Genomic DNA, 16,527 nt, shown 5'->3' with positions numbered 1-16,527 from the left:
GCTGTTGTATGACGCAATGATTATAACAGCTGATTTTTATTTCTGTCTGGCCAGCTCACAAATCTTCTCCCATAAGGATTACATGTAAACTTTCAAGGACCGTAGGAAAGAGTCCTGAAGTCGGATTATAAATTTGATAGGCCATAAACCTGGTCCTGAACATAACGAACACAACTAAAAAAATTATCAAATTCGGTGCACACATAAAAAAGTTATTGAATGTCAAAATTTCAGGCTCGATTTTTATTTATATATATAATGAGAAATATTTCTTCTATGTTTAGTTTTGAAGCATCTAAATTTGAAAATCTACTTTGTAAAAATACTTAAGGACTGAATATTTTGTGAATTGAAGAACTACTACAAGACCTATTTCCGACAATGTGTTATCTAAATTTGAGAGAGGAATAGCACAAGGTTACCTTATTTTTTCCTCTCCCTATCATTTTGATAATGTACTTATTGTATAAATGAATAAAGAGATTGATTGATAAACTAATAATGTTAATGGATGTTGCAGTGAGCCAGAAAAAGAGGCCAAGTCTGGTGCAAATGATGGGCGTTCAGCGATCGACCAGAATGAGCGCACGTTCCAAAATGGGCGCCAAATGGCTGGCCAAGGTCAAGAAGGGTCAAGTCGCGCCTCAAAAAGGTAATGTTAGGCTACGTCTACATGTAGACAAGTCCCAGAAAACGGGACTGTCCCGTTTAAAACGGGTCACCTTAGGCATAGCCCAAAACTATTCTAATCCCAAATATTGACACCATTGTTGAGGTTATGAACCTTAGTCATCATGGAACTTGGATGACTATAATAATATGCTAGAACCAGAAATCAATTAGATGATGATTGAAAAATTATCTTCTCACACAGGTTCTGTTCTGTACTGAACAGAAAAGTTTGGTCTGCCAGTTTTCAATATACTAATTAATTTAGTATGATTTATTATTAGTATTTTTGAATGTGAATAATTTTAAACAGGTTGATGATATATCGATGTGCGCTTTCCACCATACATTTTCTGCTGAAATTCCTGGTTTTAAATAATGATTTCACATGACAACCTTCCCATTTAAAAAAATGATGATTTGAATTCAATATGGCGGATCCCATCATTTATATTTTTGACACTATTCATTGTATACAATGTACAAACTTATGAATAAAGAAATTATGATATGATATGATATGATATGGTGGACCAAAATTTTGAAGCTATGGAAAAGTGGTTTTTCAATTCAAATTGGATCCCTGATGTCAAACTACTGTCTGTCTTCCTATTGTCAAAATTATCTTTGAAAAAGAAATATTGAGCTGTTTTCATAAAATAGAATTATAGGCTAGGCGCACACCAGTTAGTCAAGACAAGATAAGACATGATCAGACACGTTTAGTCACAATACTTCACGTTGTTGCTTATGACGCAACTCACACTGATTAGTCATTGCAATTAGACATGTCTTCAAAAGCAACCATGTGAAGTATTGTGACTAAACGTGTCTGATCATGTCTTGTCTTGTCTTGTTTTGACTAACCGGCGTACGCCCAGCCTTATGTACCCATTGAAATTAATAAATAAAAAATAAAAATTATAACTACTAGTTTCTGTGATCACGGTTTAAGTAAACATTTATTTGAAATTTATTTTTATAACCTGACGATGGTGTAATCACCGAAACTATAGTGAGTTCCACGTTATAATGGCAGTGTTTGATTAGCAATGGTATTACTACCTTAGTAAATTCAACAAAGCGGATAACTCTTTCTTGCTTTGCTCTGTTGCCCGATCGTCCTTCAACAATATAAAAATATAATTAATCAACAAAATATTCAATTTTGATTGTGAAAATATTAAAAAATATAATTTCTTGCTTGATAGAATATAATTGATTATTTTAATCGAGAATGAACAGCTAATATTACATCAATAAACCGGTATCAGTTACCGTCCATAGAAGGCATTGACAAGACAGAGGATTGGCAATGTTGTTTTTCAATCTTTCTCCACTGCCATTATAACGTGGACCTCTCTATAGTTATAATTTGTATTATTATTCTATTAATTAAGAAGGGTACTATAATTCTGTTTTATAAATAAAAGAAAGTAGTGCTGAATTTTCATAAATTTGAGCTGTTTTCATAATTTGATTGATTGCTAATAATTTATTGATTGGTTGGTTTTAGACTCAGTAACGCTGTCAGTGGTGCACCTGAGTCCGCTGGGATCGCAGGCAAGCTTCTCGAACGCAGCGACCAGAATCGAGAACATCACCGACTGGGAGGCAATCACCAAGAAGTACCGCGCCCTGGCCGGCGAGTTGGTCGAGGATGGAGGCGGGGAAGATGGCGGCGTGGATGCGACCGGGTCGCAGATGGCCAACGAGGAAGTGCCGCCTGCCTAGAGGGTAGTAGCCTACCCTAAGGTGGCAGAGAAGGTGGAGGAGGGAAGCTGAAGAAGAAGAAGAAGACAGGAGAAGAAGAAGAAGAAGAAGAAGAAGACATGAGAAGAAGAAGACAGGAGAAGAAGAAGAAGACAGGAGAAGAAGAAGAAGAAGACAGGAGAAGAAGAAGAAGAAGAAGAAGAAGAAGAAGAAGAAGAAGAAGAAGAAGAAGAAGAAGAAGAGAAGAAGAAGAAGAAGAAGAAGAAGAAGAAGAAGAAGAAGAAGAAAAGGTAACTGAGAAAGCGGAAGGTAGCTGAGGTGGAAGAGAAGGTAAAAGGTATAAGAGAAACTAGATAAGAAGGTAGAGGATATCAAAGAAGTTAGCAGAGAAAAGAATTTAGAAAATAGCTGAGAAAGTAGCAAAGATGGTGACTGGTAAGTAAAGGGTGTAAGAGAATACTAGGTGTGTTTTTTTTTCATTTTTAATCAAGATTATAAAGCTGAATTGATAAGGATAATTGAGTTGAATATGTGATCTAATATGAGAAAATACTGTAGGATAATAATAATTGAGGGAACACGACATCATAGAAAATGAGAATTTAATTGAAATTCTCAATTCGAACAAAAGCAATATAAAGTGCAATAACAAAATTTATGAAAAAATCATTATAGGTTGTCTACCAAACATAATTTCTGAAAATTTCTTGGAGGAGTTGTGATTTCAATGACAACTACTGGGAAATGTGATTTCATTGATTTATTTTCATTTATGAGATATTTATAACTCTCAAATAAGATCGGTAAATACTGTATATCAAAAAAGAGTGTTATCACACAATGAATTTTTGAAGTAAAACATTTTTTGGACATTATGTAAAGCAAATATGTAATCAAAATACTATATGAACTTCTCAGTGTTTGAAGTCGATGAACAGAATAATAATTGTTCAAATACTGCATTACATATCAAAAATAATCTAGAGCTCACTGAAATATGTCAGGTAATTTGATTGATAGAAATCTTGATATAGCTAACAATATTAGTAGACTCACTTGAATAGTTACTGAAATTTGTATCTACTATTTATGTAAATGATAGTGGAATGTATTGTGGAGGTATGTAAGATATACCATTCTAATTCATTCCAAAGGGACCTACATAATATTTTGTTGAATTATAATAAATAATTTTAAATGTTGAATAGTAAATAAATTCCGACAACAAAACGAATATAATCAAAATGTTTTTACAGTATTGATAGATCTTGTGTGAATAATTGATATAACTGTATATTTTTTAATGCATTTTGTACCTGGAAGTTGTGTTAGTGTGTATTAGCGAAAAATGTACAAGTAATTTAAGACAAATCCAATCTAGATTGCTTCAGCTTAATAGCAAATGTTTTCTACTAGTCTCATGATGTGAATTTTATATTGATGTAACAGTTTTTGATTACTGCTTTGTAATTATGCGATATTGCTACAGAGAATTACGAATAAAATTTTAATGTGTCATATGAGTAATAAATACTACATCCCTAATCCTTTATAACTATAGCAAAAAAAAAACATAACGTTTTGACTCTCACACTGAAGGACCCAGGCTCAAATCATGGGTCCTACCAAATTTTTTTGCAGATGATACTAATTGTTTCTTCTTATTATAATAAATAAATTATTATGATTAGATAGAATAATCAAATTGTATCATTTTATTATTATTACAATGATTTATCAAAATAATTAGATAAATTATTGTAATAATAACCGTTTATTATATCGAAATCCAATACTGCAGTTGTAGAAAAAATTTTGTATGTAATTCGAGGGGAAATCTTCTTTATCGCTCTCGTCAAAATTACTCCGCTACGCGTTGCGTGCTAACTGTTTTGACTCGAGCGATAAAGTCGCGTTTTACGCTCTTAATACATAAATAACTATTCCAAAGAAACAAAGAGGGAAACATTATTGTATTTTTATATTTTGAAAGTGTTTATGGGTAGGGCATTGATATATTATATATTCTCTATATCAATGGGTTAGGGAGTAGCGCACAAGACCGTCCTAGTAAACAGCTGATAGATGTAAGTTTAGTGAACCGACAAGCGGACAGCTGGTTTATGACGTCATAAGGCCTGTCAATTCGTAGGAAGGTCAATATGCAGGACGGTCAAATTGATACCAATGGAGGATCCTACTTGCCAGCCGTTTCGGGGTGGCTACCAACACTACAAACAAATTAATGCACGATGTCAAGAGTCCAAACAACATTCTTATTTTACCATAAAAATATGTTGCCGTTAGCCAAAAATTATTCTTTCTCTAGATGTTTGATGGTGTTTAAAGATGAAATACCATATATTGTTTCTTCCACATTTTCAGCAATGGCAAAGAAAAGTTCCTTGTTGAAAGGTTGGTAATCGCAATTACGATGACGATTTTGATTCTTTGATGTTGTGCATAGTCATCAGTGTCATAGATTATTGTTTTGTTACCATAAATACCATAAAATGGGCTCTGTGCGTGTGATTAATGATGAAAATCATTTTCAAGCAGAATTGCAAGGTGCTGGAACAAAACTTGTAGTTGTTGACTTTACAGTTCCTTGGTAAGTTAATGATACAATTTTGTCCCAACATTCTAAGGTTAGAATTTGTTTTTTAGTTTATCATGACATTATTCCTAAATTCAGATAATGTAATTGAATAATTCAGTGAAAGATCTGTTGCACTATTAGACTTTATATTACCATGAAAACCTTCATGCACACTAATTTGTGGAAATGAAACAAGAAATCTTGATTTTGTAGGTTAGGTGACTGCTGGTTCATAAAGTGTAATTGAATTAGATATAATCATTGTCAAATTATGTGAATTCATATGTAAAACTTACACCTAATACTACTAGAAATAGAAAACAACCTCCATTTAAAACATTCAGTTTTTGTATTTATAAATTTGTTAGGTTGATAAATACAACACTTTGTGTTTCATGACAATAAAGGATTATTTAATGATAATGTGAGTGAGAACCCTTCAAGGACACGTCCAGAAAATAAACGCTAATAAATAAAAAATTCTGTTGGAGGAATAAAAAAAAATAAAAATAGGAATCAAAAATCATAATTTTCAGTATCTTGGAGATTGGAGCACAGTGTCCCAATAATGATGAGGTGATGATCCGGTGAACCTTCTTTTGTAAGAGCAGGATCTTTCTGCAGCCGCCTGCATGGCCCCAAAGTACCATGCCATAATTATTGATATGGCTTTGGAAGAGGCCATGGTGTGCCGTAACCAGATACTCCAAAGAAACATGACCTCTCAGATTGCGCATCAGATATGTGACTCTTGACAGTCCATTGCAGATCGTGTCAACATGCTGTCCCCATGTAAATGTGGCATCCAGGCAGATTCACATCGCTATTCCCGAAAATTGTTGGATTCAGCCTTTCAGTGCAGATTACATTTTGTATCTTCCTCTCGTTCAATGCAAGTTTGTTCATCCGGAACCAATCACCACCAACTTCCAACAGTTGGGCAGACCTGTGTATCCCATCCCTGGCAACTAGAGTTGTGTCATCTGGTAAGGAAGTGGTTCGCAGAAATCCATGGTTCTCAACATGGCTGCCTCTAGCGTACCTATCTAAGCTCTCAACCATAATTTTAGAATGAGGAGTCACCTGAATATACTCATGACACTTATGCTATCTACACTATAGTGACATATAAGTTGGAGTCAGCACCTGATTAATAATTATTTGCTATCCTTTTTTGTCATTAGACAAATCCTTGTTTTTCATTAGACAAAGCAGATGGCTCTATCCTTTCCAACTCACCGCCGTTGCCAAATCACAGGTTATTAAGAAATATAATGAAATACTAGTATATTTAATCCCATACGTAATCCTGTGTGGAGCCCTTCTTCATACCCTTACAATAAAAATAAAATAAAAAAGAATCAAATGGAAATATAGTCTTTCACAGATATTATACATACATTGTAAAACTAAAATTTTGAAAAAGAATTACTAGAGAAAAATGTATTGAACATCAAATAAGGTAATATAAAATCATGAAGTAATTGAACCGTTTTTTCGCGGGCAGCACATTCTAAGAGATCATTATGATCGTTCAGCAACAGAAGACGTCATGTAAATTATAAGTGCTATTACACATTAATTAGCCTACACATGAGAATTCACATTTTCAAGCATATATGGAAACAAGATCAACTTACAGCCCGTCAGGAATAGCATAAACTCTAAGTTCAAGATGCGCAGTAGCCCGAGAGAGAATTTTAGTGGTGGGGGAAGCATTTGACTCAGTCACAACTTGACCTCCGTACGGTGCACATCGCTCCGGTTAAAATTTCGCGTGCCGTTCCATAAACATTTTCCGAGTTTTATATTGTATTAGTTAAGTATTTTATTGTATAGTTTTTATTTTCATTATTTTTTTTTAAACTGTTAGCTAAGATAAAATAAGCATGATGGATGATGGTGTTAAGAAGAAAATAGGAGACAGAAAAGTTATTCACAGCCAAACACGAGAAGTTGTTGCCAATGTTTATCGTTTTATGAAAAAACTAGCTGTACCCTGCCACGCTTCGCAGTGGCACATTGTGATTGAATGTTTATTTTTTTTTTTTCTGTGGCCCCCACTATATATAAAATATGTGTTGGGAAACCACAGCATTATATCTCCGGACATGTTCTCCAGCAGGAGTTTTGTCTGCGTGAATAACAATTTTGTGGGTATCTGATGGCATCATATCAATTGCTGTTTTGAACAAACGCACCAAACTGTTCCTTTCGTGAAGAAGCTCCTGCAGCTGCAAAATAATGGATCTTCTTAGCGAGTTATGTATTCCACAACGTGCATCTACTTCATGTCTATCATCACCAATGAAGTACATTTGTAGAAATTTATGGTCACTATCTGAGAATGGGAGCAGGGAGCCAGCTTTGTGATATATTTGCCCTTTGATTTTAAAAGTTGGCATGAATTGAGCAGTCACGATTTCCGCACCAAATGATGTCATTTGGAAGCAAGAGTTATATTTCCTGATGTTCGATAAGAAATGCTTTGATTCAGCGGTAGATCCAGTAAGTAAAGTTTTCAATGGCTCTGGTGGTGCATCAAGTTGAGGCAATTTGATTTTTCCGCCAGCACAACACATCCCTTTCGTTTCATTATTAAACTTTAGAGCCTGGCAGTAGCTACATACATGACTCATCTGACCAATGACAACATGCTGACTTGAACTATAATCAATAGCTGGATTGTACCGGAACGCAAGACGATTGTATTCCAGATGCAGATCAGCTGTTCTTTCTGTTCGTGTTTCAGCTATCCTCACCCTTTCGCGTTCATTGCGTTCAAAACGAACCAAATCTGTTGCTGCAGAACGCGACTGACGTGCTCGCAAACGTGCATCCTCAAGCCTGGCTGCTCGTCTTTCTGCTGGGTCCACGTTACGTGTCTGGATGGTGTTTAGCCTGTTCCTCTCTCGTAAAGATGTTTGCTCTTCCTCAGTGATATTCGAACGCCATCTCCTTAATCCTTCTGCGTTGTGAGTGCGACGGCCCAAATTTGACTTTCTGCGAGGCATTATTTTGGTTTTTACTGAAAGAGAAGAAAGGAAAATATGTGTGTGTATTACTTTACACACGTAAGAGGTTTTGTTATTGTTTAATTAGTAAACTAATATTTCACGTATTTATTTCGTATATATATTACGTATTTAATATTAAATAAATAATAATTACAAAAAAATAAATCGCGGTTGTCAGCGATTCAGTTATTCAAATATAACTTATAATAGATATTTAGAAATAATTGCATAGTTATGAGGGAAACAATCGATATATTCTCAATATTGAATAACCTTTTTGAGATTTATAGGCCTACCAAAAAATTAATACCACCAAAAAATATATTATATTTTTTATCGAATAAAATAAATTTTATATATTTATACTCAATTTAATGAAAAATCTCACTATATCAGAAATAAAGACAATTAAATTCCCTACAAAACGGGTGGTCAACGAAAATTTTCCGACCAGTGGTTCCGGAGATAGAGCGTTTTAAAGACAAAAACAGTTTTTGATAAGCGCTCTCACTCGGTAACTTTCCAAGTGGTACCGACGCGAGGATCTTTGATGCTGAGCCTCTGATGCAACGGGAATGAAACTGACCGGCTGAGCATTAAACGCTGGTCACGTTGAGTGATCATCTCGCATTGCGTATTGAAACTACTGTACATAAATCCTTTCCAACAATCAACTTATATCAATTATTTAATAGACTAATATATTATTATAATCTATCCTTTCATTTTGTTTATATGATCAAATAACCAGCTGACTACTAAAATATTAGCCTACTTTGTATTTTAGCATGCAACACAGCCCAGATCGTATTATCAACAACACCGTTGTCAAATGCCGGTATGTTAGTAGAAAAGAGATAAGAATTTTTTTTATTTCTCGTTGTTTTATGATAGAAGGAAACATAGCATGAATATGAAATAGAAATAAGATATTGAAACTATAAGATAAGCCGATCAGCTTATGAACTAAGGTTTGGAGGATTATGAAACATTGACAATTGAGAAATTATGAATACACAAATGCAAGAATAAAAGCCTCAATAATTATTATTCATTACAAGATTGATTTACATCGATAAGATTATACTCACACTATCGACTGAATCGCCAATTGATTGTAGCACGGTACCGGTATCGATCCATTCACTGATTGAAATTACTACAATATTAACACAAGTAACACGATTATTTGCACTGAAACACGAATTTATTATCGAAAAAAAAGCATCGGTATGCTTTCTTTGTTCTGAATTGCGAAAGTAATTGAAATCCAATAATTGTACCGGAAAACATAAGGTAATCAAGAGTGTAGTTTACCGGTACTCTATATCTCACGAACCTGTTGAAGCTGCGTTTTGAAACATGCGCGCTATCTAGCGGTCAGATTTTGCACTTTGATTGCAGCAGCGCTCAGCTCAAATCTGGCCAAAAATGGCCAAAGTTTCACCCCCTCCCCCGGGCCACCCTGCGAGCCCGGTCAATTTTTTTTTTTAATCGACTTATTTTCGCGAGCTGACCCCGAATGTGAAGTCAAAAATCGGAAAAATCCATAAACAAAAAAGTTAAAAATTTTCGGGCGAGCGTAGCGCCCCTGAAAATTGTAAAAAGTAGATAAAAACCATCCTTGATGCGGATTTTATATCATGTTAAAATTTCAACTCAATCGGTCCAGTACTTTTGGAGTTTTTGCATTACACACAAACCAACATAACATTTTTATATATATATAGATAAGCTGAAACAAAAGTGCCCATAAATTTGAAAAAAGTCCATGAGCGAGTTACAGAGGCAACTGGAATATCTCAAAGTTTCTTGAAACGGATATTAAAGGAAGAGAAACAGTGCAATGATGTAGGGACTTCTTTCAATACCCCCAACAAAGTGAGACAACGAAAAGACTACAAATGCAGCTTAGACAGTTTCGACCTGGGCATAGTTAGGAGGACTGTAAATGAGTTCCACAAGCAGCATGAAGAAAGACCGACCTTGAAAAACTTATTACCGGTTTTAAGGGAAAAAATCGATTTTAAGGGGAGTAGGTGGGCACTTGCCAAGATTTAAAAAAAGTTAGGGTTTCGGTGGAGGAAGACATCAAATAATAGGAATATATTGGTAGAGAGATATGATATTCGAGAGTTGAGATTGAAATATTTGAGGAAGCTAGTGGAATATCAAGAAGCAGAGCGGCCCATAATTTATATGGACGAAACTTATGTACATTCGACTCACTCAAAACCTCTTGCATGGACTGACAAAACGAATAATGAAGGTTTGAAAACTCCCATCAGTAAGGGTCAACGTCTTATCATAGTGCACGCTGGTGGAGAAAATGGGTTTGTGAATTATGCCTTATTAACTTTCAGGTCAGGAAAGAAAACAGGAGATTATCATGATGACATGAATTTTGAGAATTATGAAAAATGGGTCACAACACAACTGATCCCAAATCTAAAGCCAAATTCATTCGTTGTAATAGATTGATAATAAATAAATAAGACTCTCCAAGACAAGAGATAGCCATATTTTTCAACAAGCCAAAATTTATAACAATCTTTCTTTAGAAATTAGAGAGCTGCCAATATATAAAATCAAACAGATTTAAAAAAATAAATTGACAGAGAGTGCCTACTATTCGGTGGATGAGTATCTTCAGTGTTCAATATAATCAATGCTCATCATGCAACATGTACCTTTTAATTTTTGGTAAAACTGAATCAAACAAACAAAAACATCCAGCACCTACTACATCTAGTAAAAAGGCAGAGATGATAAAGTGGCTATCCGAACGGAACATTGCTCATTCAAGCTGCATGTTCAAACCAGAGCTTTACTCGATCATACTTACTCACAAGCCTGCATTCAAAATCTACAAAATTGACGAGCTTTTTGCGAAAAATGGCCATGATGTCTTGCGACTACCACCCTATCACCCGTACGTGAACCCCATTGAGTTAATTTGGAGCCTGCTCAAAGAAAGGGTAGGGAGAAAAAATGTAAATTTTAATATGAATACAGTGGAGAGATTAGTAAAGGAAACTTGTGAATCGATTACAAAAGATGATTGGAAGACGAGATGTGATCATGCCAAGAAAATTCAGGAAACGTACTTGGAATTGGAACCTTATATCGATGACGTGACTGAAGACATAATTGTGAGATTAGGCCAGGACTCCGATGACAGTGACGAGTCGGATGACTGATGGGGATAGGAACACAGGTGTAGCAGACATCGATGAAGATGGTGATTTAACGGGAATTGTTCCGTTCGAAAGTTACTAAAACGGTAAGTCATTAATAGATGTTTAGGTTCATCACATTTTAAAATAATCTTTCACCATTTTTTTTTATTTATTCATACGCATGATGAATAAGAATTGAAAATATTATCAATTGTAATTGATACTGCTTCAGTGAGAGTTGAATTTTTCGAATTATGTTTTATCTTTATTTCTATAATAGGAATGATTACATAGAAACCACAGGTCGTTGAATTCTCACCAGTCAAGGAAAACTTGAATAATGATAATAATATACTGGCTATGAATATTAAGTTCATTATATAGTTTGTTTATCTACATTTCGTATTTGTCGTAGACTATATTATGTTCAAAGATGCAGAGTGACTCATACATAGAACAAAATGAATAACTTCTTGGAAAATGTTGCAATTATTGATAACTCATATTTAGCGATAACAATCCAAGCCCATAGACGCCAGCAAAGCAAGTAATAATAAACAGTGAAATAAAGAGAATGATCGTCTAATTGTATGCTTGGTCAACATTGTACAAGTCTTTCAAAATAACACAGTATTATTATGAAATAGAAATAGTTAGACAGGTCCATTGTTTCTTATAATTCGTTTTATTTTGGCTCTTTAGAATTGAATATGTAATAATGCCACCGCGCGTGTACGTTCAACGTTTCATACATTCTAATGTTTACTTGAGACATTTTTCGCCTTATTATTATTTTTTATTAAAATATTAAAATAAACCAGCAAAAAAAAAATAGGTCTAAAAATAACAGCTCTGATTATTGAAACATAGGCGAGAGTCTATGCATAGGCCTAATAGCGTAAGCAGTAGGAACGGCGACTGAGCCTTTCGTCTCAACAAGCTCCAGCCACCTCCCCTCTCTTAGTTTCGAGCGGCCTCCCCACTCTCACTCCTTTACCTCTCCTCTCGCGCATCTCACAGTTCATGCTATTCCTACCTACCAGTAGATAAGTTACAAGCAGGCAAATATCGATCTTAGCTTATGGAAAACTCTTATAAAAATAATTGAATATCATCTATTATAAATAGATCATGTATAGGCTAGATATAATTATTTTCTTGACGGACTGAATATAATTGATAACTACAAGTACCGACAATTTCTTATTTTCAATAAGTTACCTCTATTACGGTACTTGAAGAACTATAATAATTAAGACTAAGCTATATTCAAGATTTCAAAATCTTGGATATAGTAATGTCACAGTAGCTCATTAAAAGAGCATTTACCTTGATCGCATAAGACGCGTGGAGAACGCAGCCGGCTATGGTGTGACGTCATGCTCCGGAATCTCAGCCCGGCTTAGCATGCATTCAAACGTAAAAATGCCAAACAATACGGACCCCAAAACTTATTGATTTGTAGTAAGCCTTCTCTAGTAGATGGCTCTCCAATTTTCCTCATTGTATAAAGTGAAAACTGACTATTTGAATTGTTATTTATTGACAGGTGTGCACCGTGCCAAGTTATAGCACCGTACTTTGATGAGTTTGCTCGAAAATATCCACGAGCCGTCTTCCTGAAGGTTGATGTCGAAAAATGCGCTGAAACGGCTGCTTCTCAGGGTGTTTCTGCTATGCCCACATTCATCTTCTTCAGAAACAAGGTAATATAATAGATTGAAGATATTTAATTCGATTACTGTAGAATCTCTAGTTCGTAGTTGACGAGACTAAGCATTTACTACGAATTATAGATCCTATGGAGGAGGAGGTTGAAGAATAAAACATAGTATGAACCAAGAATAGTATATAGAAGGTTGCCTTGATTGCATAAGACGCGTGGAGAACGCCGCCGGCTATGGTGTGACGTCATGCTCCGGAATCTCAGCCCGGCTTAGCATGCCTTCAAACGTAAAAATGCCCAACTTTGAGCCCTCATAGCAAATTAATCATCAATAATACTAATCATTAATCATCATAGAAGTGAGTGACATCAAAATGTTCAGCATTTTATCCTCTTTGAAACAATATCAAAAACAATTTTTAATAAAAATCTTATAAATGTTACTGGCGAGTCTAAAACAAATCGTTTGAGTACACCATTCGATACATACCACGTTTTTTCTACTTTCTCTTCGTTTTTTTTTTGGGTCGTTGTAGTTATTTCTCTTATGTAGATTCTCATTTAGAAATTTCATCCTCATGAAGGTCCTTTGTGTGTGGAAAGAACTAACAACTTCTTCAGAAATTTCAGGATATTTTTCTGATGATGTTAAAGTTATTTTATCAACATTAGTAACCAGACAGTTTAACGATCTAAAAATAGCTTGTAACCATGGTGAACAGTTCCATGAATTCGCTAAATTGATTCTAGGTATGTGTCAATGAATATAGTCCTAAACAAATAGTCATAATGTGTTGAGAATATTGTATTGTGTGAAGGAGGCAAAATGGGTCCCATCCTGTTGTCTCCATTAATAAAAATTATCATGCTAGTTTAATTAATTAATAATTAAGCCGGCATTCCGGGTGACGATACTATCAACTTTCACACACGATTGTCAAATGAAAAACAATAATTTTTAAATAAAATTGGAAATACAAACGTTTGCGACTAGCATTCCGGGTGACGATACTGTCAACTTTCACAAACGATTGTCAAATGAGAAACAATCATTTTAAAATAAAATTGGACGACCAGCATAAAATTATATTGCTTCTCTTTATTCTGAAGTATTATTATTTAAAATAAGTCTAAAACAAATAAGTTACCAGCCTTTTCACAAATGAATCGGTTTTACATACAGATTGAATATAGTGATAGATTCAAGGACTTTCTATACTTTTCGAAATAAATTAATGTTTTCAAAAGACATATTGATGTAAAGCTAGTTTCGTTCTGAATTGAATCGCATATTCATGGGGAGGACCAAAATGCATTGCTTTCTTCACTACGAATTGAAGAGGATTTTTCAAGGGACCGAGCTTCGATTACGAAATGTAGAGGATTAGGAATTGTAAAGGTCCGAATAATCGAGGTTTTACTGGTAATATTCTATTTGAAATTGCTCATTTCCCATAATCATCCGTCTCATTACCTATGCAATAGGTAGAATATTACCATAGAGAAACAATAGCATAAGTAGATATCCCATGGTATAGGGAGTTCATGTCACAACTTTTACTGTTATCCCAAGCCGATAGCTCCTATAGTTCTTTCCTATGCAGCTGTATGACGCTGGTAGTCTCTCAAATTGTGCCGTTCATACACTATCCCCCCCAAAAAAAACAGTAAAAATTGACAATAATCGACAGTAATCTTGAGATAACAGTAAAAGTTGCGACATAAATTCCCTATACCATGGGATATCTATTGTCTTACGCTATTGTTTCTCTATGATATTACCTATGCTATGGAGAGTATAGGTAGACCAAATATTTTGTCTCCTGAATCCACCTGACACATAACAACGTTATTGAAGCATAACTTAAATGAGTTGCTATGGAGAATCAGTAATGATGATTTGAAACTGCGTTTATGAATGTAATGTTTTATTAATTAGGCTCAGTTTGAATGTTGAATCATCACAATGAATAATTTGAAAAATTGTTGAACTGTTATTAGAAAATTAGAATAGCTGATTTTAAAAATGTTAGGGTGTAATCATATTGAATGTGTATATGTGCAAGTGCACGCTTGGTTGTGCGTGACTAAGCGCGCAGATGAGAAACACACTATGGAAAGAGCAATAGAAACACCCACACTGAACGCTTGCACTTACTGGTTGCGTTCAGTGTGAGCATCTGTATGCATGTCACAACCTGTTTGTATGGTTCTTTGCAGATTCTGTTTTTCGGCCCATGCATGATCTGACGTGCACTTGCATATACGCCTTCAATGTGATCACACCATAACATTTTTAAAATCAGCTATTTTAATAGTAACAGTTCAATAATTTTTCAAATTATTTATTGTAATAATTCAACATTCAAACTGAGCCTCATTGATTGATTTTGAAATCAGCTACTTAACTCTTATAGTAACATTTGATTCAAACCTTGCCTAAAATTAACACAACAATTATAACTTTTTGTGTAGTTGAGAAGTTGATATTGTGGTAATTATTCATATTGAATGAAAAAGACTAAAAAATTGTCAAAAAACCACAGATTTATTGATACTTAGAAAGACCGGTTTCGGTTATTACACCATTGAAACAGAGTTTCTCTGAGTTTATCAGAGATTGACAATGGTGTAATAACCGAAACCGGTCTTTCTAAGTATCAATAAATCTGTGGTTTTTTGACAATTTCTAAGTCTTTTTCATTCAACAATTATAACTGGATATAATGTAGGCTAGCATTCAAACAAAACCTTATACAAAATGTATTTATCATGGACACTCATTTGTATTTGGGAAATTTTGCAAACTCAAACCTTTCATCTCCTTGAAAATGTATTTAATTTCTTTTTTTCAGATAAAAGTTGATAGGTTACAAGGAGCCGATCATCCGGCTTTAGAATCAAAGATTAAGCATCATTATGGATCAGAAGATGGCGAGGATGTGGATTCAGGAGTTCAAGGACATGTGAGTTATATTATAGAGAAATAAATAAAATTGATAATATCGAGTGGCTCAGGTCTGGTGTCGGAGTTTTCAGGTCGCAACTGATCAATTTCAGGGCCTCTGACTTGACCTAATGACTGCTTTCTAGGCAGCCGGGACCTTATGTGTGTAAACTGCTTTTTAGAGAAGAGATAGCTTGAGAAGATCATTTATGTTGCAAATTTCACGCAGATTTATTGTTAACTCTAGCCGACTAGGCCTACTGTCTGTTATTACTTTTTGGCCGTGTAAGAACGTCTAAGTATGTGAGACTACCATTGCCACAATAGTGAGGTCCACGTTATAATGGCAGTGAAGAAAGATAGGAGAAAAACGTTGCCAAGTCTCTCCATTTTGCCACTGACTGTACACAGCTGTTACTCAATTCATCCCATTAAATTTAATCTAATAATAATTATCATTTCCTTGATAAAATAATCAATTTAATGTCAAATTGATCAAGAAAATATATTTTTTCATAATTTGATTCAGAAATTCGCTTTTATGACTGAGATCAGATTTTTATTTTTATACAGACCTGAAATGGCGGCTAAATTAAAAAGCTGTGATACAACAATCTGAATTTCAAAACAACAGAAATTGAAAATTTAAACTTAACTTTGAACTTTATAACTTTGAACAACAAAGTTATTTGGTAGGTATTCTATTCCAATTTCCTTTAAAAATAATAGAAAATAGA

At 34.5% G+C, this 16,527-nt stretch overlaps 2 protein-coding genes across 3 annotated transcripts in view; both read left to right on the top strand.

The window, feature by feature from the left end:
• LOC111050880 (serine/threonine-protein phosphatase 6 regulatory ankyrin repeat subunit A) overlaps window positions 1–3,900 on the top strand; it is a 187,719-nt gene extending 183,819 nt beyond the window's left edge. The window contains exons 27-28 of one of the 2 annotated variants that reach the window (XM_039429781.1): window positions 521–652; window positions 2,186–3,900. In XM_039429781.1, coding sequence (XP_039285715.1) covers window positions 521–652; window positions 2,186–2,403 — 350 coding nt within the window. In that variant the 3' untranslated portion in view covers window positions 2,404–3,900. The remainder of the gene's footprint in view (window positions 1–520; window positions 653–2,185) is intronic. The other variant, XM_039429782.1, reaches the window with a different exon arrangement.
• Window positions 3,901–4,545: 645 nt separating this feature from the next.
• Window positions 4,546–16,527, top strand: part of LOC111044794 (thioredoxin-like protein 1) — a 29,195-nt gene continuing 17,213 nt past the window's right edge. The window contains exons 1-3 of the mRNA XM_022330018.2: window positions 4,546–4,993; window positions 12,727–12,883; window positions 15,699–15,809. Coding sequence (XP_022185710.1) covers window positions 4,896–4,993; window positions 12,727–12,883; window positions 15,699–15,809 — 366 coding nt within the window. The 5' untranslated portion in view covers window positions 4,546–4,895. The remainder of the gene's footprint in view (window positions 4,994–12,726; window positions 12,884–15,698; window positions 15,810–16,527) is intronic.

The sequence above is a fragment of the Nilaparvata lugens genome, chromosome 5 (genome assembly GCF_014356525.2).
Source record: "Nilaparvata lugens isolate BPH chromosome 5, ASM1435652v1, whole genome shotgun sequence".
Taxonomy (NCBI): Eukaryota; Metazoa; Arthropoda; class Insecta; order Hemiptera; family Delphacidae; genus Nilaparvata; species Nilaparvata lugens.
The sequence above is the reverse complement of the archived record's forward strand: the minus strand, read 5'-3'. Positions and strand labels throughout refer to the sequence as shown.